At 40.6% G+C, this 24,949-nt stretch overlaps 1 protein-coding gene across 2 annotated transcripts in view; it reads right to left on the bottom strand.

Annotated features, from left to right (window-relative positions):
• Window positions 1-24,949, bottom strand: part of LOC111157046 (amphiphysin) — a 245,862-nt gene that overhangs the window by 12,068 nt on the left and 208,845 nt on the right. Inside the window, exons 16-19 of one of the 2 annotated variants that reach the window (XM_022518257.1) lie at window positions 23,605-23,661; window positions 19,518-19,643; window positions 3,589-3,798; window positions 1,213-1,455 (exon numbers count right to left, since the gene is read on the bottom strand). In XM_022518257.1, the coding sequence (XP_022373965.1) occupies window positions 1,213-1,455; window positions 3,589-3,798; window positions 19,518-19,643; window positions 23,605-23,661 (636 nt within the window). The remainder of the gene's footprint in view (window positions 1-1,212; window positions 1,456-3,588; window positions 3,799-19,517; window positions 19,644-23,604; window positions 23,662-24,949) is intronic. The other variant, XM_022518258.1, reaches the window with a different exon arrangement.

Below are 24,949 nucleotides of genomic sequence, written 5' to 3' on the forward strand. Positions count from 1 at the left end.
TGGAAGGGCATGCAACTCCTGATTTGGGGTTGTGAGTCTGAGCCCCAAGTTGGGTGTAGAGATTTAATCAATCAACCAATTAATTAATAATTTTGTTAATAAATACATAAATTTCATTTTTATTTTATTTATATTTTATAAATAAAAATTTAAAATAGAAATATGACATATATTGTGCAAATTTAAGGTGTACAGCATGCTAATTTGATACATTTGTATACTGTAAGAGGATGCCATTGTAGCAATACTGAGCACCTCTATTACGGTATGTATATATCATTTCTTTCTAGTGGCTAGAATAATTAAGGTCTAGTCTCTGATCAAATTTGATGATTATGATACAATATTATTGTCTATATTCACCATGTTGTGCATTAAATCTCTAGGGCTTATCTACCACTCACTGCAAGTGTATACTCTTAAAAAATCTCTGTCCTCTCCTCTACCTTTTTCCCCCCTTTTTGAAAGATTTCCTTAAAATTTAATTATAAAAAATTCTGAGAAACAAAAGCAGAAAAGAGTACCATAATGACCCACATACTCACTCCGCTTGAGTTATGAACCGTTTATTTCTCCCATGTCCCTACCCTCAGCTCTACCCCAGAGATCACGTGATTGGCTATTAAAATGTATATTTTTTATATAGAATTATAAAATGTCAGAGCTGGAAATGACTAGCTTATTCCCCAATTCACTTTCCTACTGAGAAACTGGAGCACAGAGAGAGAAGTGATGTTCCTCAGGCCACACTGCAGATAAGGAGAAAAGCCGGGGTGCTCCCCGGCCGGCTGGTATATAATCCAGCCCCGGGTGGATGCATACACGGAGGATTTCAAAGCCCTGATCTGAGCCCAGGGCTGGAGGGACTCACAGAGCTGCGAGAGGAGCAAGAGAGGGCACTTGGTGGGTAGACTGGGTGCAGAGAATTCAGCCACTCACTACCAAGGGACATACCATTTGTCCTGTGGTGAACATTCTTTAACTATGGATTGCTGAAAGAGATGGAAAGTCATCACTGTGTTTTTGCTTGTCCAGCAGCCCAGAAATCCTGCCATTTTACACTGTGTTGTGGGGAAAGCAGTACAGAGAAGGAATACCTATTGCAAAAAATGCAAATGTAAACATCTGAAAACCAAAGATTCCAGCAAAGGGGCCTCAAAGAAAAGGAAGGATGAATGGCCACCCAATTAAAACAAGACAAAATGACAAGACCTTGTAGAGGAAGCCGGGAGGCACATCTTGAGGTGCCTCACTTGCCGCTGGAGTGGAGAGCAGCGGCTGGGAGTCCTCATCGGCTCTGGGCTCTGCGGCCAGCTCTGGGGGCTCACTGGCAGGGCCGGGAAGAGCCGGGGCACCGGGTGTTTCCACGGACTCTGCACCTGCGGGGACTTCGTGGTCTCCCTCTCCTTCGTTGTTGGAGGCGGGCTCTATGACGACTGAAGGGATGACCTTCTCCTGGAGGAAGAAAAGTGTGGCGGTGCTAAGCAGGGGCTGGGAAGAAAGACTTCTGCATCCTCGGGTGCACTGTGCTCTGCTTCTATCCCTGAAGTACCCTCCTTGGCTCCCACGTTCCCCACATCCTCCCTCCCATAACCTGGCCAAAACCTTTGGGCCTCAAGCCTTGCAGGATGTTCTTCCTGACATGGTCAACTTTCTTTCTCTCCTGAGACAGAAACCTTTAATGGGATTAATTTCTGGATCCTTGAGCAGTCAGGCCCTTTGTGAAAAGTGGGGTTTCTGTGGAAATTGGGAAAAAGATCGGAGACTACAGGGAGAGAAGAGGGAGGGGCCCACCCTGAAGGGGAATCCAGGAGGGTCCCAAGAATGGCCTCAGTTTTGCCGTGGTCCACTCTTGTCCCACTGAATCCTAATAATGCTTGAAGCTGACATTTGACCTCCTATGACTGCTTTTCTTCCAGAGTCCACGGGACTCCTGACTAGCCTCCAACCAGATTGTTTGTACAGATCTGGCTAATGTTTAAAATCCGCATCTGTTTTGCTTGTTGTCTTTAAAGCTCAAGCTGCAGTTAGAGCTGGAGGGATGACAGTTCCCAGCAATCACTCCTCCGAGGACTCTACACTGGGGGAAACAGAACAAAGGATCAAGATCTCCTTTCTATTTGGTAATAAAGATGAGCGACGAGAAGAATTCCACTAGCATAATGGAAGTCTGGAGATGTTTATTCTCTCGGATATCAGGGGGCTTAAGCACTTCCATTCTTCAATTTGGAGAAAATAATACACTATTCCAACAAGTCTAACAATATAATACAAAAACAGTTCTGGCATTCTGATAAGAAAAATCTCAGGAAGAAATGGCACATATTTTTGAGTTACTTCCCAAATACTAATACTACCTGCTATTTTTCAAGTGGGATGAAAGGGATCACTTTTTGAGTAACCCTGGAGAGATTTGGGGGAAATTTCTTATGGGTAGAATCAGGACAAAGGAGAGTTTCACATTGAGAGCCCAATTTTCATTGTTACTTTCTGCAGTCTAGACCAAGGCTGTGGTTTAGAAGAGCTGCGCTTGCTGTGTGCCCCGCACATCACGGACCATATGGATTTGTGGGCTTTGAACAAACAGTTCTCTGAAGAAGTGAGGCACTGGGCCTAGTCCACCAACTTCATGTATGTATTTAATGACCTGTTGGCCTCTCGAATATACTAACAGAGATGAGCTTTTGCTGAAAGGAGCCTCCCTAATAGTGGATGTGAGGGGCTATAATAATAACAACAATTCCTAAATACTAATAACGATAGGATGTAACTACTAATATTGGGTTCTCCCCATGTGCCTGGCACTGGGCTAAGCACTGTATGGTTATTTTCTCACATAATCCATACAATATCCCACCATCTGGCCACATTCTCTTCCTGCTCCCTCCATCTCACGCTTACATCATCTGTGCTTTCTTCTTTTTCTCCATCACTCAGGGCCTGTGTGAACCTTGCAATGCTGACACTGAGAGAAAGCCAGGCTCAGACTCTCGCTGACAATCTTATATACAAATACTTAAATAATAATAAAAATATAAATAATATAAATGAAATAAACTTAAGATATATAAAATTACACGTATATACTACATTATATTATAATGTATATAAATATACATTATACATTATATATAAATATAAATATATTTTATATTTTTATTTTTATTACATTCTACATATAATAAAAATATAAATAACAAACAAAATAAACTTAAGATATATAAAATTATACATTATATATGTGAAATTTTATATATCTTAAGTTTATTTTGTTTGTGTTATTTATATTTTTATTATATGTAGAATGTAATAAAAATAAAAATATAAAATATATTAAATAGATAAATAAAAAAATATGAATAAAAAATACACATAATATACATAAATACATATCATATATATATTATATATATATATATATATATATATATATATATATAGATATATAAATTAAATTTGGTGAAACAGGTTACCACACAATGGCCACAAACCTGTTCTGGCCCCAGAGCTGTTACCAGCACTCTCCATTACACAGCATTCCAACCAGGGCACCTCCTCCCAGAGCCTCCCTTTTCCCAGTTCACTCACCTGAGGGGCTGCTGCTTCTGGTTCTTCTGGTTGAGATCTGTCACTATCTATGGCCTCCATAGTGTCAGCATCAGTCCTGGTCTCTTCTACACCTGCTCCTTCCCCAGCAGGAAGAGCTGCCTTCTCCATCTCTGTTTCCTCCACTGGGACCACCTCGGCAGCCAACACCACGGTTCCAGCTGTCACACTGGCGTCCGTTCCAGGTATGACCTGCAGCCCGGATACCAGACAGGCTGTGTCTGTATCTGTATGGGGCCTCAAGAAGAGCCAGCCCCAGCCCTTTCACCTCGGGCCCTTCTGGGAAGGCTCATCAGATGTGGAAGCTCTGTGGAAGGTACAGAAGCTCAGGATTCTGGCAGGGCAGAGTCTGCCCTCCATCTATCAGAACGGACTGCTCTTTCCCAGAAATGCAGGGCACAGCATAGGGAACCTAGCCAACGCTACTGTAAGAGAGCTGTCTATTGCCAGATGGTGGCTCCCTTGAGTTGAGTGGAGCATAACATACAGACCTGTGCAATCACTGTGCTGTACACCTGAAACTAATGGAACATTGTGTGTCCGCTCTACTTCACTTAAAAATAAAATGAAAAAATGAAACAAACAAAAAAAAACCCCTACCCTTCATTCTGGGCCCCCAATGACACGAAATCCCCCTGCTCTCCTTGTAGTTACGTTCAGCAAAAGGAATTTGAGTGGAAGTGGAAGTGACCTATGTCGTTTGAGAGACTTGGCTTTTACCAGGTCTTTCTACTTTTGCTGCCTGAAAGCTGATGGTCACAAAGACCTTGAAGACATTGGAGTCACGAAATGGAAGGCGTCCTTCCCCAAAACCTGGGTCATGGAAGAAAACTACGTAAGAAAGGCACCCTCATCGTGCAAAATCAGAGTTTAGAAAAACCGCATTTCAGTCTACACTCTAAAATCTTCATGGGGAAGGTCCCCAAAGCTAAATCACATTCATGAAAAGAAATATATCGGGGAATTTTCTCAATTAGACTTCTTGAGAAGGAAGGGCAAGTCATTTTTTGTTATGAAATGCACATTATAATAAAAACTGATTCAAATTTTGGGTCTTTTTAATAGGAGTGAAATTTAAAAAATGAGAATTTTCTAAGGTTGCACACAGTCCAAAGAAGAGCTGTAAGTAGTGTTTAAAACTTGCAATAATTAAAGAAAGTGCAATCAGAAGTGTTAGCTTTAGGCAGACTGGTTGCCGAACACACATCTAAGACTCTAACATCAGTGTGGCAGGCCTGATTTGAGAAGCTCAAATCAGAGAAGGCTGAGGAAAAAGAGTAATCGGTTGAGCTTATATAATATACGCAGGATACATATTTCAAAAACTGATCTTGCTATCTGATGTGATTAGCATTAGCCCTTCCTCTTCTCTATGGAATAAATTCTCCCCAGTTGTTCTGTTGGGTTAGGAAGATTCCAGTATCACGGATACTGATTGTCAGACTGAGAGCAGGGGTGGGCAGTGCCCGCAGAATGGGCATCAGAAGTGGGAGATGGAGAACGTGAGCCACATACCTACTCTCAAAGCAACACGTCTTTAAAACACCTTTCTTCTGACTCAAATTTATAGGTAATAAATTAAAGAAAAATTACCTGCCACAGAATACATTTTTCTACAACATATTTTACTTCAGGGATGAAAAATACTGCTCACAGCTGTACTCTTTGTTATATGGCCATATTCTTTGAAATGTACTTATCTCTCATAGAAATTTGGCTCATGCAAAGTGTACAATGATCCAAAATGTAGTCATGCCCATGATATACCATTTCTTTCTTTTTTTTTTTTTTTCATCCTGTCTTTAAGGTACTGGGTTCAGAAAAGTAATCAATTAAATGAGTTGTAATACATTCATTTAAAGCAAATTTAAATGCTAACAACTACTGAAGTAGGGATTCATATTTTTGTGAATGACTGACAATCCCCCTAATTGAAAGGGATTCATATTTTTGTGAATGACTGACAATCCCCCTAATTGAAAGTTAAAAATTTAAGGTAATTGCATCTGTTTTAAATAAACACGGGTCTTTGTATGGATGGGACTCAGAGAAACAAACCGAGGGTTTTGGAGGGGAGGAGGGTAGGGGGTTGGGCGAGCCTGGTGGTGGGTATTAAGGAGGACATGGATTGGATGGAGCACTGGGTGTGATGCATAAACAATGAATCTTGGAACACTGAAAAAATAAAATAAAGTTAAAAATAATAAAAAAAAAAGAGTAAGAACCAGAAGATAATGAAGAAGATCATCCTCTTCATTCCAAGAAGATGAGTAATTGTTCATAGTTTTATTGTTGAAAAAATCAACAGGCTTGCTCCAGGATCCCAAGAATTACTTAGCAAAATTCTTGCACATCAAACTATACATAAAGTGCATATAGTGGACTTTCAGGCTCGAATGTAGAAAGTGGTGCCATCATAATTCCGAGTTATCTATGCTTTCCATCTGCTTGGAAAATTTGCACCTATGGAGTGAACATTTCCCTGGTTTCAATGGCTGAAAACCAGATAGACTATATATCATGCAGATAGTATGGGCAAACAGAACAGTACACACCACCACACACAGACACACACACACACACAGCACAGCACATATACACATAGTTATAGGTAAGAAAGCAACCACTATGTTGTTTAATAGGCTACTCCCCCAAATGATTATGCATAAATCCTTCCATACATAAATGTACCAAGCACATACTATTAGTGATTGGATTTTACTCCCAACTGAATTTATATATGTCCAGAAGAGAATATATTTCTGTTAAGTATTAATGGTGTTGCCAAAAAAAATTTAAATCTCTCTATACATATAGAATGTTAATGATGAGTCTGATTTATCTCTGGTACTCTAAAGAGCCATCAATTTGATTGTATCTGATTTTACTATTGCAATATGTCATCACCTAAGTAATTCAAACAGCCATCATTGGCTGGATGTGATTTAGGCTGGACACTGTGGCTGCTGTGATGCTGACCACCAGCAGGGGGAGGCCAAGGGCCCTGCCTGTTCACACTGTGATGCTTGCTGAACTCAAAAAGAGCAAATACTCCAGCTTCCACCTGGAAGCAAATTACCTGACCTCTCTCATATATACAAAAAAGGGATAGAAGGATAAGGGCCAATAAAAATCACCAAGATTGAAATTAACAATGCTAGTAAAGGCAAGGAGCTAAGGAAACTGGCACTTTGACTACAGAGCAGAAAAACCAAGCATTTTGTATGACCTACTTGGAAAAGGGAAGAAATTAACATCCCTCCCTTGTTCTCGGAGTCCATTAGTAATGAAGTCCTATTTCTCTAACCAAGTACAAACTTTGATTTTACAGACCTTAAGAATGTTACAGAAACAGAGAAGGCCTGTCTACTATCTATATTCCCTCCTCTCTTTCTGCCTCCAGAATAGCTTTGAAAATCAGAGGTCACCCTCCCTGTAAAGCATAAGCCTGGAATCTTTTGCACATTTTCCAATCTTACCGAAATATTTCTAATGTATATTTACCAACTGCAAACACAGAACAGCATAAAAATGCAATGGAAAATAGGACTCCCATTTGCTTGGATTAGGTGTTATCTCCAGATAAAGACAGGTCAGAAAGGGTTTCAGTGACACTGTTATCACTTTTTTTTTTTTTTAAAGATTTTATGTATTTATTTGACAGAGATAGATCACAAGTAGGCAGAGAGGCAGGCAGAGAGAGAGGGGGAAGCAGGCTCCCTGCTGAGCAGAGAGCCCAATGTGAGGCTCAACCCCAGGACCTGATGCTGAAGGCATCAGATCATGACCTAAGCCTTAGGCAGAGGCCCAACCCACTGAGCCACAAGTGCCCGTTATTCCTTTTTGTTACCATTTTTATGGAGTCCAATTTATTAGCTCTTCATAGACTGAGAAATGGAAAACATTTTCTGGACTCTGCTTGCTACCGGAGATGTTACACCTTCTAGGAAAAACCACAATGATTCATGACTGCTATTTGGTTTGTTTTTTTAAATATAATCCAGGGAGATCAAAGGAATGAAACCACTGAAAGTATTTCAAGCCTTTGATGTTTAATGTAGTTCAATTTGTCATGTCCCTCCAAATGTTAAAGGAAACACCAATATCTTATCCTCTGCTCAAACTGTACTGTTCACAAACCACAGGGACAAGCATGTCTTTGGGAAGGTGAACGACTCCCTTTTTATCACACCACACAGATCTTTCTGTTTTCTTCAACTTCTGCCTCAACAATCTCTTTGACAGAAAGGGATGTGGTCATGGTATTCATGTCCCCCCAAACACCTGTTAGCAAAATTTCTGTAAGTGGAACAAAATGGATGCGGTACAACAATGGCCTGTGTATCCTGCAAAGTAGGAAGACACAACAGGATGACAGAAAAGAGCCACGCCCTCCAGGAGACGTGCCGTGAGGGGAGGTCAAAGGGGACCCAGATTCCAGAGAAGCCATGGTGATGGGCTGCATGAGAGCTGGTGACCTTTGGGTTTTATGTAATTTATGGATTCATTTTATTTACTCGGTGTTTGTTTCCTTGGCAATGTGAGCCTGAGCAATGCCTGAGAAGCCGCCCACCAGTAACTGGTCTGGGTGAGGACAACACTGGTGTAATATTCCATATGCATCTACTGGCTAGGTTATTTTAACTGGAAATTGGCAGTCCTCTGATTAAAAAATAATGGAGACCATGGGTTTAAAGATAATAGAAGAAATAACATTTTCACCTATTTTTTCAATCATTTTCTGTGCCTAGTGGCACTTTATTATCTGTTTATAATACAGTGATCATGATTCTTAGAAAAATTATATACATGGACTTTAAAATTTGTACTTTGTTTTCTTTTTTTTTTTTTAATATTTTATTTATTTATCTGAGAGAGAGAGACAGAGAGAGAGTGTATGAGCGAGGAGAAGGTCCGAGAGAGAAGCAGACTCTTCGTGGAGCTGGGAGCCTGATGCGGCACTTGATCCCGGGACTCTAGGATCATGACCTGAGCTGAAAGCAGTCGCTTAACCAACTGAGCCACCCAGGCACCCTGTACTTTGTTTTTTCTATTTGACAATTTAACATTTTTGTTATTGAACACTAGTTGGTTTCTAGTTTCTAAATGTTGTAATAGTACTCTGATGGGAGATCTTGGTTTGTAACCATATTAACAACAATTGGTTAGACGTACATTTAAATAAATACTAGACCCTAATACCTTTATTCATTTACGATGTTTCTACTAATGACTATTTCTGAATTTTTGCCCAGCACTTTATTATGGTAAGTCAATACAGAGAAAATAAAAAGAATCAGACAGTGAACGTCCAAATACCTACTACCTGAGGCCTTCAACTGACGTGTTACATTTGCTTTATTCTTTCTGTTCATGTTGACTTTGAGTCATCTTTTTTCTGTCTATTGGAATACATCTTCATAAAATGTTTTTTGGAAAAAAAAATGTTTTTTGGAAATTCTCTGGTGTTTCTATAGCCTTTCTACATTTGATAACATCTCTCTGCCGCTTTCACATATGACCAACTACACTGTCTTGGGGTAAAACTGCAACAGTGTGATTTTTTTGTGTTCAATGTCTACCAGGTGTTTCAACAGCTCTTGAGCATTCGCCCTGGGAAGGGCAAGTCTGAGGTCGGCCTGATTGCTCTCTGCTAGCACCCTGCTCCAGTCAAAATGCTTACAGGACTTTCTTATCAACTCTGAATTTAAAATTTTAAAAGAATACATTCAGATGTTAGTCCCTCATAAATTCTGCCTTTTGTAGGTGGTTTTTATGGTCTGCAGGCAGGAATTCCTGCAACTAAAAAAAAAAAAAAACACTTCTCCATAGGGCTGACTGATGGGGCAGCTACTCCTTTCTTTTAAGGTCCCTTCTTGGCAAACTGATGATCTGTGAATCCTTTCCTCAGTCTTTGGTTCCCCCATCTACCATCTTTCCTTATTATTTTCCTCTTTGTGTTGAAAGAGCTCCTTCAGTTTACCTCCTATCACATCAATTCTCTACACTGTGATGTCCGGTCTTTACCACTTCATCTGCAAGTTTTAATTCTAGTATTACATCTCCTCCCATTAAAGTTGTTTCTTAGGTCATGGAGTTCCCTTTTCATATGCCTCAAAAGCAACTCCCTTTTTATCTCAATGTGGTTACCTTACCACCCCCCTTTCATTTTTTTTTTTTTTTTTTTTGTTTCCTGTGATGAAGGTTATCTTGAAATTTTACCAACAACAACAAAAAAATCTGGTAACTTTTGTTGTTGTTCTCTAAAGAAAATTTGAACACCATCTACAGTGCAGTTCCTTCCTTCGTTTGTGTTGCTCATTCTATAGGCTCTATGCCATTTTAAAAACATGTTTGTTTCATGATTTAAAATGAGGTGAGATCCCTTCAGGCCTGATCAGTAGACACAGGAACAATTTGTTACTTTTCCTCTCCATGTAGGCATTTTAGATGTCCTTTCAGAACAGCAGCTGGCAAGGGATTCATCAAGAATCTACATACAAGCAACTGTCTTGAATGCCCCAATGTATGGGTAAAAGGGGAGCTGCTGTCAGGGAAACAGCAGACACAAGATGACCTGGGTGTTTCGGACCGATGCTCCCACACTCACGGGGGGGCTGGATGGATGGAATGGTCACATACTTATCCATGCCAGGCTCAGTGGCTGTGCTTTAAGGATCTGTCCTGGCCCTGGTTTGTGCAAAATCCTCCTGAGCTTGGCTAATATATTTCTAGAATACAGTACTACTGAAACTTTGACTTTCTTTATATATTTGAGGATAAGGAGCTTTAAAATTAAAAAAAAAAAAACCCTAATAATAGTGAATCTGCTATAATTTTTGTGATTTATTTTTTAATGTTTTCAGGTTTCTCATTTAATTTTCCATTACGTGTTCCTGGGATGCATTTCATTTTCACTTAAATATTCCTGGGATAAGTGACACAAATAATAGTAAAGGAGGTAAGAAATAGACTGCGGAGTGTTAATTTGGTTAAAGGATGTTTTATACTGGAGTCAGAGCGACCATCTTCTGGACACTTGCTCTTGGAAGAGGCACTTGGCTGAAAACTCACTGAACTCCAGGTTTCCCAACTGACCACAGGCATGGAGTCATCATTCTGATGCAGAGGCAGGCTTCTGCTGGACAGTTTCAACGTATGTACATTCTGCAGCCCGGCGTGGCGGTGGACGGGGGGGGAAGCTAACCTTCCCTGTGACTCTAGGGCTCCCTAGGCGTTATCTCGGGTGTGTCCCATTTACCGAAAATTATGTGCCCAACATCCCTATTAGACATCATTCCCGTTTTCTACATAAGTCAGCTAACACTTAGAGATCAAGTAACTCAGGCTGTCAGTAAGAAAGGGCTAATCCAGTCTAACTCTAAATTCCGTGTTTTATCAGACCTTCCTGTATCCAAGAAGACAACCCTCTTCTCAAGTCAGAGTTCCGTACTAATTCTGAGATGTGGAGCAGCTCCACGGACCCACAGCTTCCTCCAGACAACCCCAAGCAAAGGCTGCTTGATAAGGAATGTGAGTGGAATTTCATAAACCAGAATACATTCACTTATAGTCTTGGAATGCTACTCTTTAAAATGAGATCTGCAGTTTATAAATAAAATACTCATTTACGTGCACTATTGGGTACTAAGGAAACATGTCATAAAATCCCTCCTAATTAAGATCTAATTACATAATAGAAAGGTAATAAAAAGTGGTTGGTCGGAGAGAATTTCCCTTAACATTACTATTTTCCTTCAGCTCACAAATTCATTGTTTAGAAAGGTATGTATGGATTGGGAAAGTTAGAAGATCAACCATCTCCTGGCTTAATCCACTGCACTGCAGAGTTAGAAAGTCGGCACTTGGACATTCATAATTGTGTTCACAGGTTAGAGATGGGTAGGATCCCAAAGCTGGAAGGACCACAGGGCTCATCTAACCCATCTTACAGCGAAGGAAACAGGACAGAATGGAGTACCACTACAGAGACAACTGGGGATCTGAGTTTTAGTTCTGATTCCTGCACTCATGAGCATGAGAGCTGGAGTGACCGTTAAGCCCCTCTGGGAAGCCACAAAAGGAGATAAATAACACAGAGGAAATCCTGGTCAAAGGTCACCCTTGCCTTTTCCTGCCCATCTTTTAATCTGGATCCAACCTGAGCCCTTGACCAGTCTGAAGATCCAAGCATTTCTATGGAAATACAGGATTGTTCCCCTGGTGCATTTTAAAGACAAGCCTAAGAGGCAGGGAGCATCATTACAGCCCCGAAGACTGATGTACCGAGCCATTGGCTGGTGGCCAGTACTCCTCATCACGCTGACTCTACTTAGAACAGCTCAGGTCCTCATTCTCCTTCAGCAGGATGACAGAGGTGAGCCCTTCCATAGAACACTGGGCCTCCAATGGTGCTCCTGTTCAAGGTGGCGCCCGGTATTACAAACTTCATTTGATATATCCACGGGTATCCCATCCTAATAAAGGAAGTTAGTGGTTTTCTTCCCCTTGACCTTCACCTCAATCATCTTTTTTTTAATCTACTCCCTGAGTATTGCCTGCGGTGCCAACATCAACCTTCAAAAGCCAGGTCCCAGGGCAGCGCGGCGGCAGACAGCACTGTCGCCATGGCAACACCTGTCTGAATTAGCGCCACACTTTTCACAAAACTTCAGATCTCCAAGTTAATGAATTTTTGGTGAATCTGGCCTTTCAGGTCATGGCCAAATATCCAATAATGATACATGGAAGAACATGGAAGGTTTAATTAGAGGTTTGTTTGCAAAGTCCATAAGAGAAGTGGCTAGGAAAGATGGAATCTCTTTCGAAGCAAAGGTGAATGTGGTGTGTTGTGCACTCTCAGAGATGGCACCATGAGCCAGATCTAGTGTCCAAAGCAGCCAGTCACAAAGGATAGCCTCATTAAGGAAAATGTCTCATGGCACAAGGAACAGCTGACCTTGCCCTATGGCCATGGCATCTTTGAATGATCTGTGAAGCATTTGTTGCCACTGCTCAGGCTGCGTTCCTCAGAGTGGACCCAGGCTCGGGTTCCAGCAGGCGAGAAAGGGCAAGAAGCAGTTGCAGAACGGGAACACATGCTGGTCTGGATGTTCAGCTCCACAGTATCCAGGACTAGATAAATCTCAAACACTGTCACCCATGGAGTGAGAGGGCTGAGCTGGTAGAAGACGTCTCTAAGGCTCTGTCACACCTAAGTCTGATATTCGGGGAGAGACAGGAACTGATGTTTGCAGGGGAAGTGAAAGTGGACAGTATTGTCTAAATGGGGTTGTCTTTTTCACATTTCAATGGGTCTGGTCTTACACAGGCTTTCCAATTGTGCTGACGGCCAGGAAAGGATTCTGCATAGGCTTGTGAACTGAGCCAACATATACTAAGAAGGGAGAACAGGGGAATGTTTTTTTATTTCAATTAATTACAACCAAAGCCCATTAAAAATGTCAAGCCAAAACACAAGACTTCCCATGTGACAAAAAGTTTACACCACGACACACAAAACGTCACTCATTGTATGATTCTAGTCATACAATCTATCCAGGAGCAGATACATCCACAGAGTCAGAAAGCACAACAGCAGTTACCAGAGGCTGAGGGAGCAGATGGAGTAACTGCTTAATGGGCAGAAGTTTTGTGGTGACAACAATGTTCTGGAACCAGATAGAAGTTAACATTTGTACAACATTATGAATGAACTAAAGCCAAACTCTTCACATTAAAAGGATTAATTTTGTTATGTGAATTTTACCTCAATTAAAAAAAAAAAAAAGCACACACCAAGAATAAGACTTAAAAAAACGCTAGGCACCCATCATCTACAAAAAGCTCCTCAACAGTGGAAGAACAACATGAAACCTGATATTCACCTCCAACTATAACACTTAGCACAGACAATAATAGTGCATAACCCTCACGCAGACCTGTTCAAGAAGGGGATTTGTTTCTCCTGAGGAAGGTAAAGGGTACATCCATCCCCAGGGTGTATGTGTATTTAATTTACAGCATGCTTCGGAGTGAGCACTTTGAGTTTGGACACAATTCTATGATCACAAAGGGCAGACAAGAAATCAAGCTCCTCTGGCTTCCTGCGATCTTGTGTCTTTCTCTGCATACTGGGAACTCAGACCTAGAGGCAGTGGGAGCCCCAGCTCTCATGTTTCCTCCACACCAGGAGAAAACTCAAATGCTCAGTCCCAAGCACGTGACCATCGCCAAGGAAACCCCAACTCCTTGCAGTCTTTGTCTCTCCCACCACCAGTCTGTGTGAACAAGGATGGCAGGAGCTATGTCTACTGCCTGCACCACTGTCTGCCCCAGATCAGAACAAAGCCTGACATCTAGAGAGGACTCAGATCATACTTGTCAACTGCATGAAGAAAGAAATGAACACACGCCTTCTATTCAAGCAGACAGAAATCTTCCTGGCAACATGCAGTTCATCTATGAACTGGTTTGCATATATATGTATATACCAGTGGTTTAGATTGGTCTTGACAAGCCAACTGATGTCTGGTGACGTTTCAAAAAATAAAATGCAGCAAAACCAAAAGCAGTCCCGAAAATAATAGGCCAGTGTTTCCTCTTCTAGGAATCTCCATGAATTCTAAAAACATCTTTATCTTGATCTTTTTCCCATTTATGTTCTAGAAATGATGCTAACCCTAAAATGAATTGCAGTGTGTTTCTTTAAAAACAGTAGGCAAAAAAAAAAAAAAAAAAGGTATTGGTTCAGTTCACATAATTAAAGCAAAATACAGGAGCTGACAGAAATTTAGAAAAAATTAGAATATGACTCTACAAGAAAATGGAATCAATATGGGTAAAAATCTTTATCTGATTCTTTTTCTTTTTAAGATTTTATTTATTTATTTGACAGACAGACATCACAAGTAGGCAGAGAAGCAGGCAGAGAGGAGGAAGCAGGCTCCCTGCTGAGCAGAGAGCCCGATGTGGGGCTCAATCCCAGGACCCTGAGATCATGACCTGAGCCGAAGGCAGAGGCTTTAACCCACTGAGCCACCCAGGTGTTCCTCTTTATCTAATTCTTAACCTAATTCTCTGATACTGGTATCTGAGACAAATACTAATCATTTATTTTCCTAAAGATGATTGCCATTACTTATATAAGATGGAAACATCTGGACAAGAAACAAGTTTTGGCTCTTTAAGATTTACTTTAGGGTTAGTATTTCTAAAACATAAATGGGAAAAAGATCAAGATAAAGCTGTTTTTAGAATTGATGGAGATTCCTGGAAGATGAAACACTAGCCTATTATTTGGGGACTACTTTTGTTTTCGCTTTTTTTTTTTTTTTTTTTTTTTTAGAAAACGTCACCAGACTTCAGTTGACTTGTCATGACCAATTTAAACCAGTGGATATATATGTATATATGCCAAACCACAGTTCACAGATGAACTTCATGTTGCCAGGAAGATTTCTGTCTGCTTGAATAGAAGGCACGTGCTCGTTTCTTCCTTCATGCATCCTACAGATATACAAGTGCAATTTAGTACTGTAGGGAAAAACTAAAACAACAAAAATGTAATAGTTATTTTGCTTGAAAGCCCCAGGTTTCTTTGTTAAAATTCCCTGATTTTGAAATTACATTTGCCTCTTCTTCTTTTTTTAACAAAACCACCACAAACTTCACCTCATATAAAATGGATTGTCAAGACTCGAAATAATAACTGTGTGGTGACATTTTGGCAACAAAAAGGATGACTTCAAAAGGTCACATCAACCCAATCCTAACCGATGACAGCCACAGCCAACCTATTAATTAATGCTCAGAACACAATGTGGATTTTTTGTGTCTTTACAACAAAATATCACACATCTAGCAAAGGAGACCTTTCTTTAGAAAAAATAACCTTAATATTATCTTAGATTATTATGACCAGAAGAAAGAAGCTATAAATCTATGCTGGAGAACAAAAATACATTCTATATGGGGCGCCTGGGTGACTCAGTGGGTTAAGCCTTTGCCTTCGACTCAGGTCATGATCCCAGGGTTCTGGGATCGAGCCCCGCATCGGGCTCTCTGCTCAGCCGGGAGCCTGCTTCCTCCTTTCCCTCTGCCTGCCTCTCTGCCTACTTGTGATCTCTGTCAAATAAATAAATAAAATCTTTAAAAAAAAAATACATTCTATCTTGATGAAGTCCCAAGAGTTCATTTTCGCTTTTGTTTCCTTTGCCTTTGGAGTCATATCTTGAACCATGAGAGACTATGGACTCTGAAAAACAATCTGAGGGTTTTGAAGGGGTGGGGGGGTGGGAGGTTGGGGGAGCCTGGTGGTGGGTATTATGGAGGGCACGTATTGCATGGAGCACTGGGTGTGGTGCATAAACAATGAATTCTGTTGCACTGAAATTAAATATAAAAAAAAACCACATTCTACAGGATGTTTTTTTTTTTAATTTATTTATCAGATAGAGATCACAGGTGGCTTGTACCTGCTATTTTTGCATAGCCTCTGGGTGTCAGCAGGTACCTGAATCCTTCACAAGACTCTCCAAATTGCCTTACAATTCATAGGGAATCCAATTGTTTGATTCTCTAAAGTTCACTTGAAAGCTTTAGGAGACAAGTATTTTCAAAATGAAGAATGCTGTCAAATATTTCCTTACCCAACACTAGGGAAGCTGGTTTTAGTGATGTTTGATGGCTGTACTGTACAATTTGTTTTGTTTTTGTTTTAAAGATTTTATTTTTTTATTTAGCAGAGAGAGAGAGAGAGAGAGAGAGAGCTTGCATAAGGAAGGGGAGTGGCAGACAGAGGGAAAGGGAGATGCAGACTCCATGCTGAGCAGGGAGCTGATGCAGGGCTCCATCCAAGGACCCCGGAGATCATGACCTGAACCCAAGGCAGACACTTAACTAACTGAGCCACCCAGGTGGCTCTGTAACCATATATTTTTTTAAAAATTATTTACTTATTTATTTGACAGAGAGAGATCACAAGTAGGCAGAGAGGCAGGCGGGGGGGCGGGGAGAAGCAGGCTCCTTGCTGAGTAGAGAGCCCGATGCAGGGCTCAATCCTAGGACCCTGAGATCATGACCTGAGCCAAAGGCAGAGGCTTAACCCTCTGAGCCACCCAGGTGCCCCATAATCGTACATTTAAAAAAATACATGTTTAAGTTCACTCTTGAAAGATTATAAATCTTTATAATAGGTATGGTATAGTAGATACATAATGATTAGTAACTATTTAAAGATTTTATTTATTTATTTGACAGAGATCACAAGTAGGCAGAGAGGCAGGCAGAGAAAGGAAGAAGCTGGTTCTCCGTGGAGCAGAGAGCCCAATGCGAGGCTCGATCCCAGGACCCTGGGATCATGACTTGAGCTGAAGGCAGAGGCTTAACCCACTGAGCCACCCAGGCGCGCCAGTAGCTATTTATATTGTTCACTGGAAAACCAGTAAGTTTGGGGTCTGAAAAAACAAAACCTACTTATATAAGTCTGTTAAAATAAGGATAGGTGTGCAAGGTACGAGACCAAGGCCTTCAGAGAGGTGATCATGGGAGATCAACATTCCAGCCGATGTGTAACATGTGAGCTTGTCTATTTCACAGCTCCTAGCTACTGCGCAACATCAAAGAACTTTGCTCAAAACCATGGGTGTTTTGGCATGAAGCCTTACACTGAGTAGTCTGGGCCATGGAACCAATGTGGTTTAAAAACAATTGGAAGGGGAGGCGAACCATGACAGACTATGGACTCTGAAAAAACAATCTGAGGGTTTTGAAGGGGTGGGGGGGGTGGGAGGTTGGGGGCACCAGGTGGTGGGTATTAGAGAAGGCACAGATTGCATGGAGCACTGGGTGTGGTGCAAAAACAACGAATACTGTTACACTGAAAAGAAATAAAAAATTAAAAAAAGAAAAAAAAAAGAAGCTAAATGAGTCACAATGGCAAAAAACAAAAAAAACACTGGTGAGGGGGGTGCCTCGGTGGCCTCTGCCTTCGGCTCAGGTCATGATCTCAGGGTCCTGGGACTGAGTCCCTCATCGGGCTCTCTGCTCAGCGGGGAGCCTGCTTCCCCCATTCTCTCTGCCTGCCTCTCTGCCTACTTGTGATCTCTCTCTCTACGTCAAATAAACAAAATCTTAAAAAAAAAAAAAAACAACAACACACTGGTGAGGATGAAGTCTGTGCTACTATACAAAATAGAAACTGGTAAGAACTTTTTGGAAATGAAGCGATTTCTAAATCAACATCTGAAACTCATCAATATCTTTCTAACTCCCTTTTATCATCTGCATTTTTTGAAAAATCACATCTCTTTCTTAAATTTTAACAGCAGTAAAACAAAATCAAATCTATCTTTCCCTTCCTTTGTTATTTAAATATTCTTAAAGCTAAGTTGGGAGAACACATCACAATCTGACCCCACATGAAAGGGCCCCTCTGCATAGACGTATGGAGATCACTAGTGAGTCTGAGAGAAAAAGCAGATGCTGGAGCCTAGAGCCTCAGCATTCCCCAATCTATGCTCCATGCAAGCAGCACTTCCAAGAGGGACTTAACCTAGCAGAACACACTTCTTATTTTCCCTACAGGACTTGGTCCAGCTCTGTATCTCTAAATGGAAAACATGATCTTTTTTTTTTTTTTTGAGTTATTCTTAATCTGTATTTCCCATCACTATCTTGCCCTATTATTTATTTTTCTACTCTATTAATAAACTCTAGATTTGACAGATGACCTACCCTCTTCCTGGTAAAATAACAACAACAAATAATAGCAAGAAATATAACTTCAATTTTTCTTGTTACCTAATCTAGTCAATGTTATTTTGGGGGAGAGGGAGACTGTTTCTTGTCTTTGTACAGCTTCTATAAAGGCTATAGGAAAGGGTAACCTGATTGAGATTCTTGGGAGACACTTTAACTATATTTCATCAACAAACTATTTTTCATTCTCCATGAGCTGTTTTTTGTTTTGTTTTTGTTTGTTTGTTTGTTTTTTTAAGTAGGTTCCATGCCCAGCATGGAGCCCAGTGTGGGGCTTGAACTCACAACACTGAGATCAAGACATGAGCTGAGATGAAGAGTCACACACCCAACTGACTTGAGCCACCCAGGTGCCCCTCTCCATGAGTATTTTGAATTAAAGTTTCCTTAGTATTATCCTACACTTTCATGAATGTTACACTATCCAATTCAACATGCATGTTCCACATAGAGCTCATCCCAGTTTGTGATGCAGTGAGGTATATGGCTGTATGGAATGGGGTAAGAGCAGGTTTCCAAGCAGACAAAGGGCCCCCACCCTCTACATCCTCAAGGTCTCTCTTGTTGTAAGAGCCAACATCAGACATGATTTTGAGGAAATGGTTGTACGACACACGAATCTTTATAGATTCAATGATTTTAGTATGGGATTTCAATCCCTTGTCAGGGCTTAACCAACCTACCAAACTATTATGAGAAATAAACATGTAAACACAACCCACAAAGTTATGATCTTTCTGTTTATCACCTGCAGCTTGGTCCCTTGCTGGAGGTGCATCTCTAGTCTTCAGAGGTAGTGCACAACAGTAACAAGGTTGGTTATTTGTGAGTTCTACAACCTACCTACCATGAAGGGGAGCATCTCAGAAAAGAATGGAGGCATCCTTTTTTGAGAATCAAGCCATGGCTATGTGACATTTCTCTCTAGTTCTTAAGATCAGATCTCTGGATATCTTCCTCTTAAAAACATAAAAGAAAACGAAGTTTCACTGTCAGAGGCACAAAGCCTATTTGAACCTGGGGAGCCATGGCAGACAAGGAAGTGATTTAGCACAAGTGAAGCATGGATGAGGAGGGAGAAATGAGATCGTGAGATGTGCAGGGCTGTGGCAGGAGAGGCAGGTGGAGGGTGGGAGGGGTGCGGTGCTCACCACTGCCCCCTCCACTGGCTCCTCAGCCTGGGTGTCCAGTCCAGAGTCCAGCCCAACAGCAGGTACAGCAACGACAGGGGGCTCCTCTGCTTTCGGCTCTGTGGGCGGAGCCTGTTCAGATTCAGCCTTTCATTGTTTTGAACGTTAGAGAAGAAAGATTCAACACGTGAACAGGTAACATCACAAAATACTGGGCAATTAAGACTTTCTTCGTCATCCTATAGGCAACTAGCTTCATTAAGCCTGTGCTGGAAAAAAAGCCCCACACCTGGCATCATGAGCGCTTCACTGAAAAGTCTAGAAATGGACTCTTACTAAGCTTCCCTGTAGCATCACCAAGCGCTGTTGTTTCCCTTCAAGTCTGACAAATACTTACCATTTTGGTTACTCACTGTACTTACTTGCAACTTGAAGACATCTACAAGGGATCCTGGAGTGTTACTCTCTGCTCTCTGACAGAGAGAGGCGATCCCAGGAGCTCCCCACCTTTGCCAGTTGAAAGGAAGTAGGAAGAGCTCAGAGGCACGTGGTTCTGGGACCTCCCAGCTCTGTTGACATGCACTGCACCCAAAATTGAGGGCTTATCCCAATATTCAGATCAAAACACATTTATCTGCATGAATAGGTCATTACGGAGCCATTGTTGTCACTGCTCTGGCTGGGAGGCAGACCCAGCTACTTGGTAGCCACCACAATCACAGATAACTTTCCTGTTTAGTTTCTTGTTCTGTTTCTCTCCTGCTCCCAACAAATTCTTAGCTATCCATTTCCTTTTCTATAATATGTTAATTACGTAAAGAACTAAAGGGCGATATCCTCGCTGGTACCAATTAGACACTTCTAACTCTGTGGACAAGAGTAACATCTTTCCATCCCACTGTGACCTTAACTCCTAGACATCCTCCAAATATATGCTGAATCAAGCCTCTGGACTCTCTTAAGCTGTGGACTTTGTTAGTTTTAAAATTAGCACTATTAAGTCACAACGGGCCATTAAAACCACCACAGCGAATGCAGTCACCACAGTTACTGACAATGTTTCCTCTTTTTCAATTTTGACTAACGTAAGTGTGTTTATTTAGCAGCACTACTTTACCAAATGGATGGCCACTAGAAGGCACACTAAGGTTCTTTCCCATGAGGACATTCAAACTGTAAGAAAGTTGAAAAGTGTTTTTCTACGGAAGGAAGAATTCTTTAATACTGGGATTGGAGAAACTGGTTCACTTCTGTCAGATTCTTTCTCACCCGAAGCAATGAAGGGCCTCCTCTAGCTCTCTCCCTCTCATACCTGCCCACAGAGGTTGGTGAGCATGGCCAAGTTCCATACAGAAGAGGTGGGGTGGTTCCACTGAGATTACAGTAAGTGAGTAATGACCAGCTTAGCGTTGGATAAATACACAAAATGTTTCCCTTGTGCCCCCCACCAAACCCTCCACTGTGACTCGGGCCTTGATTCCACACCGCCCTTCCCTTTAAAGGGCATAATAAAAAACAAAGGACACTTTGGTAGATAAGTGTGTAGAGATTTGATACTTTTATGGGCTTTTATAACATTTACAGGGTAACCTGACACAATTTTTAAGAAAGAATGAGATAAAATTCACTCTAATGTACTTTAAGGAGTTTTTATGGGAAAAGATTTCACTTTTATTGTTCAGAAAGAATTATCTTCATAATGGAACATGGTTACAGAGCAGCAAAGAGATACCATAAGCTCTTAGGATATGACTTTACGATTTAGAAGTCAAGGTGATTTGCTATGAGAGGATGGTATCAAATGACCTACACAACAAGGATAGGAAGGGCAATTTGATAAAGCACCAAGAAATCCACATACAGAGGGCTGTCCCCCTGTGGGCTGAGTATTTAAGGAGAAAGTTTAAAGCCAGTTAAGGAGCCAAGGGAAGTTTCAAATTAGGAGTCAAGTAAATATATCATTGTACATAAAAAAAATACAGAGATAACTTAAAATGAAAAAAAAAAATTTGTATCAAAGCCTGGGTTTCTTGGAAGTCCAGAGAAATTTTGAAGTTTCATATAAGGCAAGAATAAGTAAGTGATTTTGCATAGGAGCTGAATTGCATTTGCTTGCTGAAATCAGACAATGTAACAGAAGCACAGTTTGAAGAGAACGTAGGATTGGTATGTCGTCACAAGTCACAACATTTCCCCTATACTATCATATCACATGAGATAGTACCATATGCCTGTGCAGTTTTGCAACTTTAATTTTAGGAGGACAAATATAACTCAGTGATGAGTAAGGATAAACACAATAGCATGACTGTATGTAAAATCAACTACTCCAACTTAGAAATGGAAGTCACCCTTTGATTCCTTCTAAGGTAGTGTAAAATCATAAATATTTTCTCAAGATAGAAGAAAAGCAAAGGTAAATTGTGAACTACATTTCATGGAAAAATCTAAAGTAGTCCTATCAGAATTATACCCTACGTGTACCATATTTTTTTTCTACAAGTTTCCTCCATGAACAGACCTTGCAAATGGGTTGACAGCACACCATCCCTGTTCAGGCGTGCTCGTGATCATTTCCTATTGTTTGCTGGGGTGGCGAATGTCACACATTCAAAGGAGAAATATACTCTAAATTTATTGGTGGCAGTGGGATGTCACAATGGCTTAACTCTGAGACACAGAAATGGAATTCTTCCTTTAGAACAAAATGAGCAGCATAGTCCCTGCACATTGTTCAGTATCCTCTGTCATAAGATGGAAAGCAGGCCATTGCAACTCGGTGAGACATGGTTTCACTATGATTTCCTAGTTCCTCACATGGCTTAGCTAATGTTAGCAGCATCTGCAATGCTGGGCATGACAAAGCTAAGTTCCCCAAAGGAAAGAAGGTAAAAAATAAAGAACACATATCCACAGAAGAGAAGAGCAGGCAACGGAAGCTCCCACAGCAAGCTGAGGGGAATAGGAAGATGTTTTAAGAAACTCAAAAACCACTGGATGCTATGCCCGGATTTTTGCATGGGAGTAATAGGTGGGAGTTTAAATATGATCCACTGCCTTTTTTTTTTATACCAATATTTCTCCATCTTTCTCTTGATCCCTTCACAACTGATAATTAAAAATCTCATCCTCCAGTGTTGGTATAACCCCTACTCCACACCCAAGCTGAAATTCAGCAATAAACATGACATGTAAGTCTCTCTGGCTCCATTATCAACACCAACATAATTTGTACTTTAAACATAAATCTTTACTTGCAGGTCACATAGACTCCACCTTTCACCTGGTTACCCAAAAGGCAAAAAGTATGACAATCGATAGACAAGGTATTACAGACGTACTGGCCTTTGAGAAATCATCGAAGTAAGCTTTAAGACAAAGTTCCCAGAACTGAATTCCTTACTTAGAAGTGAAATCATCTAAAAAGAAAAATTTATTCTACTTAAATCTGATTCTAAGTTTCTAATGTGAAAGCCAGGAGCTGGGATAATTATATCGCATTCCCACGGGAAAGCGAGTGAGCTACAAATAACGCTCATGAACACCCTGACAAGTGCAACAACAATCTTGTTGGAATCTCCTCTGATACCAAGAATAATTCTGTCCGCTCCTACTCACACCCTAGCTAAGCTTTGTCCTCGTGTCCTTTGGCAGCAACAGGGAAATCACGTCTCTAGTACATGTGACTTCTTTCTACAACTAACACAGTGGAGGGAGGAGATGAGAAATAAGGTAGCTTCAGGCTCAAGAAGCAAGGATCTATCCTGAAGCATGAATTCTTGAGGCAATTTCATTTCCAATCCTGTGGAGTAAGTTACACTCAGGCAGAAACCTCCATGCCATTAATGGATTTACCGGGCTCCACTGAAGCCCAGAACTAGGAGACTTCTGCTTTCTGCTGGGATCATTGTGCCTTTATAAATAGAAGCAACCAAAATCAAAGTCACAGTGAGATTTTTCAGAAGCTTTCCTTCCTCTTTCCTAAAAAGAAAGGGCTGCAGAAATCACATTCTGGATATTCAAGCTCTAGATAATCTAGAATGATCAATCCTAGTATGTTCAGTAGTAACTGACAACGCCCTCAAAATACACACCAATGTCAACTTACCAAGTTACAGATCATGCTCTGGTCTGTCTGCATTGTGAATAATGAAGTGTCTTGGGGCTAAAAATTGGAAAGAAAACAGAAAATGAAAAATTATGAAGATTCCAGCTTAATTTGCTAAAAAAAAAAGATATCATTTCAATTAGCTTCTATCAATTGTACCAATAAATACAATATAAAGTTTTAAAAAGTCTTTTGTTTTCAATCAGAAATGCAGATAATACCAAAGTAATTTTAACAGTAAATGTTTTAAACAAAACTGTGAGCTAGCGTGATACCACACAATAGTACAGTAAGAGTCATTTGAAAAAAGGGGTAGTGACCTCAGGGTCGTTTTTGTTCTGTAGCTTCTCTTCTAGACATCTACACTAAATTAGAATTTTGTGGCTCTCAGCTACAAATTCACACTTTTAAAATGTTATAAATTCAATCTTACTCTATCACCTAGGTGTGACTTCTATGGGTTAATAATGAGTCATAACTGAAAAAATGTTACACCATGTATTCATTGACCTAAAAAAAAAAAATCAAGCTGGAATAAATCTAAGGGAACAGTGATCTCAAGGACAATATTCATCTCTCATTATGCTGGTAGCCAGACTTATACTCACCAGACAGAAGACTAAAAGAGTCTTTCCTGGTTAATCTGACCAGTTGAAGGAAAAAAAAAAAAAGTACCCATAGAATTTGATATCAGGGCACCCCAATAGAAAAAATGAGACAGTGACTGTTGGTTAAAGATGTTGTATTGAGGCAATTACCTCTGTTACCTCCAGAATCCAAAGTAAACAATAAAGGGAATTTCATAAAGTAAATTTAAAAAGGCATAAATCCATGAGCATAAAAAGAATGAGAAGAAAGACAAGAGCAACAACATTCTGAAACTGAAAAGCAGACAAAAGAAGTAATTTAGTGGATGCCCTCAAAATTCTGTATCCTAAGGTGATGTAGGAAATGCCAAAAACACAACCCAGTGTGTTACTCAGATCTCCCAAAGGATCAAGAATTAGAAACAGAGGGACCAAGGGAAATGGAACCTGTGTGGTGCTAAAGACAGGGACTTGGCTGGAAGTCTGTAAAAAAGCAACTGGACCTTAAGATCTTTTCATGTATCCGAAAACCAAGCAATATCTCTTCATTGCAGCACAAATTATTTCCACAGAGGATGAAATATAGGGCCTCTGGACTGGGGAACGCAGAGACATATTAGGAAAGTAGCAGACTTAAGGGAGCATTTACATAACAAACTGAGAGCCCTGGTCACCTCCCCTCTAACCCCCAACTTCTTTACCATCCACCTCCCATTATACCCACCAGACAGGAGACCAGAAGAGCTAGAAATTTAACC

Source organism: Enhydra lutris, unplaced genomic scaffold (assembly GCF_002288905.1).
Source record: "Enhydra lutris kenyoni isolate GAN:26980312 unplaced genomic scaffold, ASM228890v2 scaffoldscaffold51, whole genome shotgun sequence".
NCBI classification, from domain to species: Eukaryota; Metazoa; Chordata; class Mammalia; order Carnivora; family Mustelidae; genus Enhydra; species Enhydra lutris.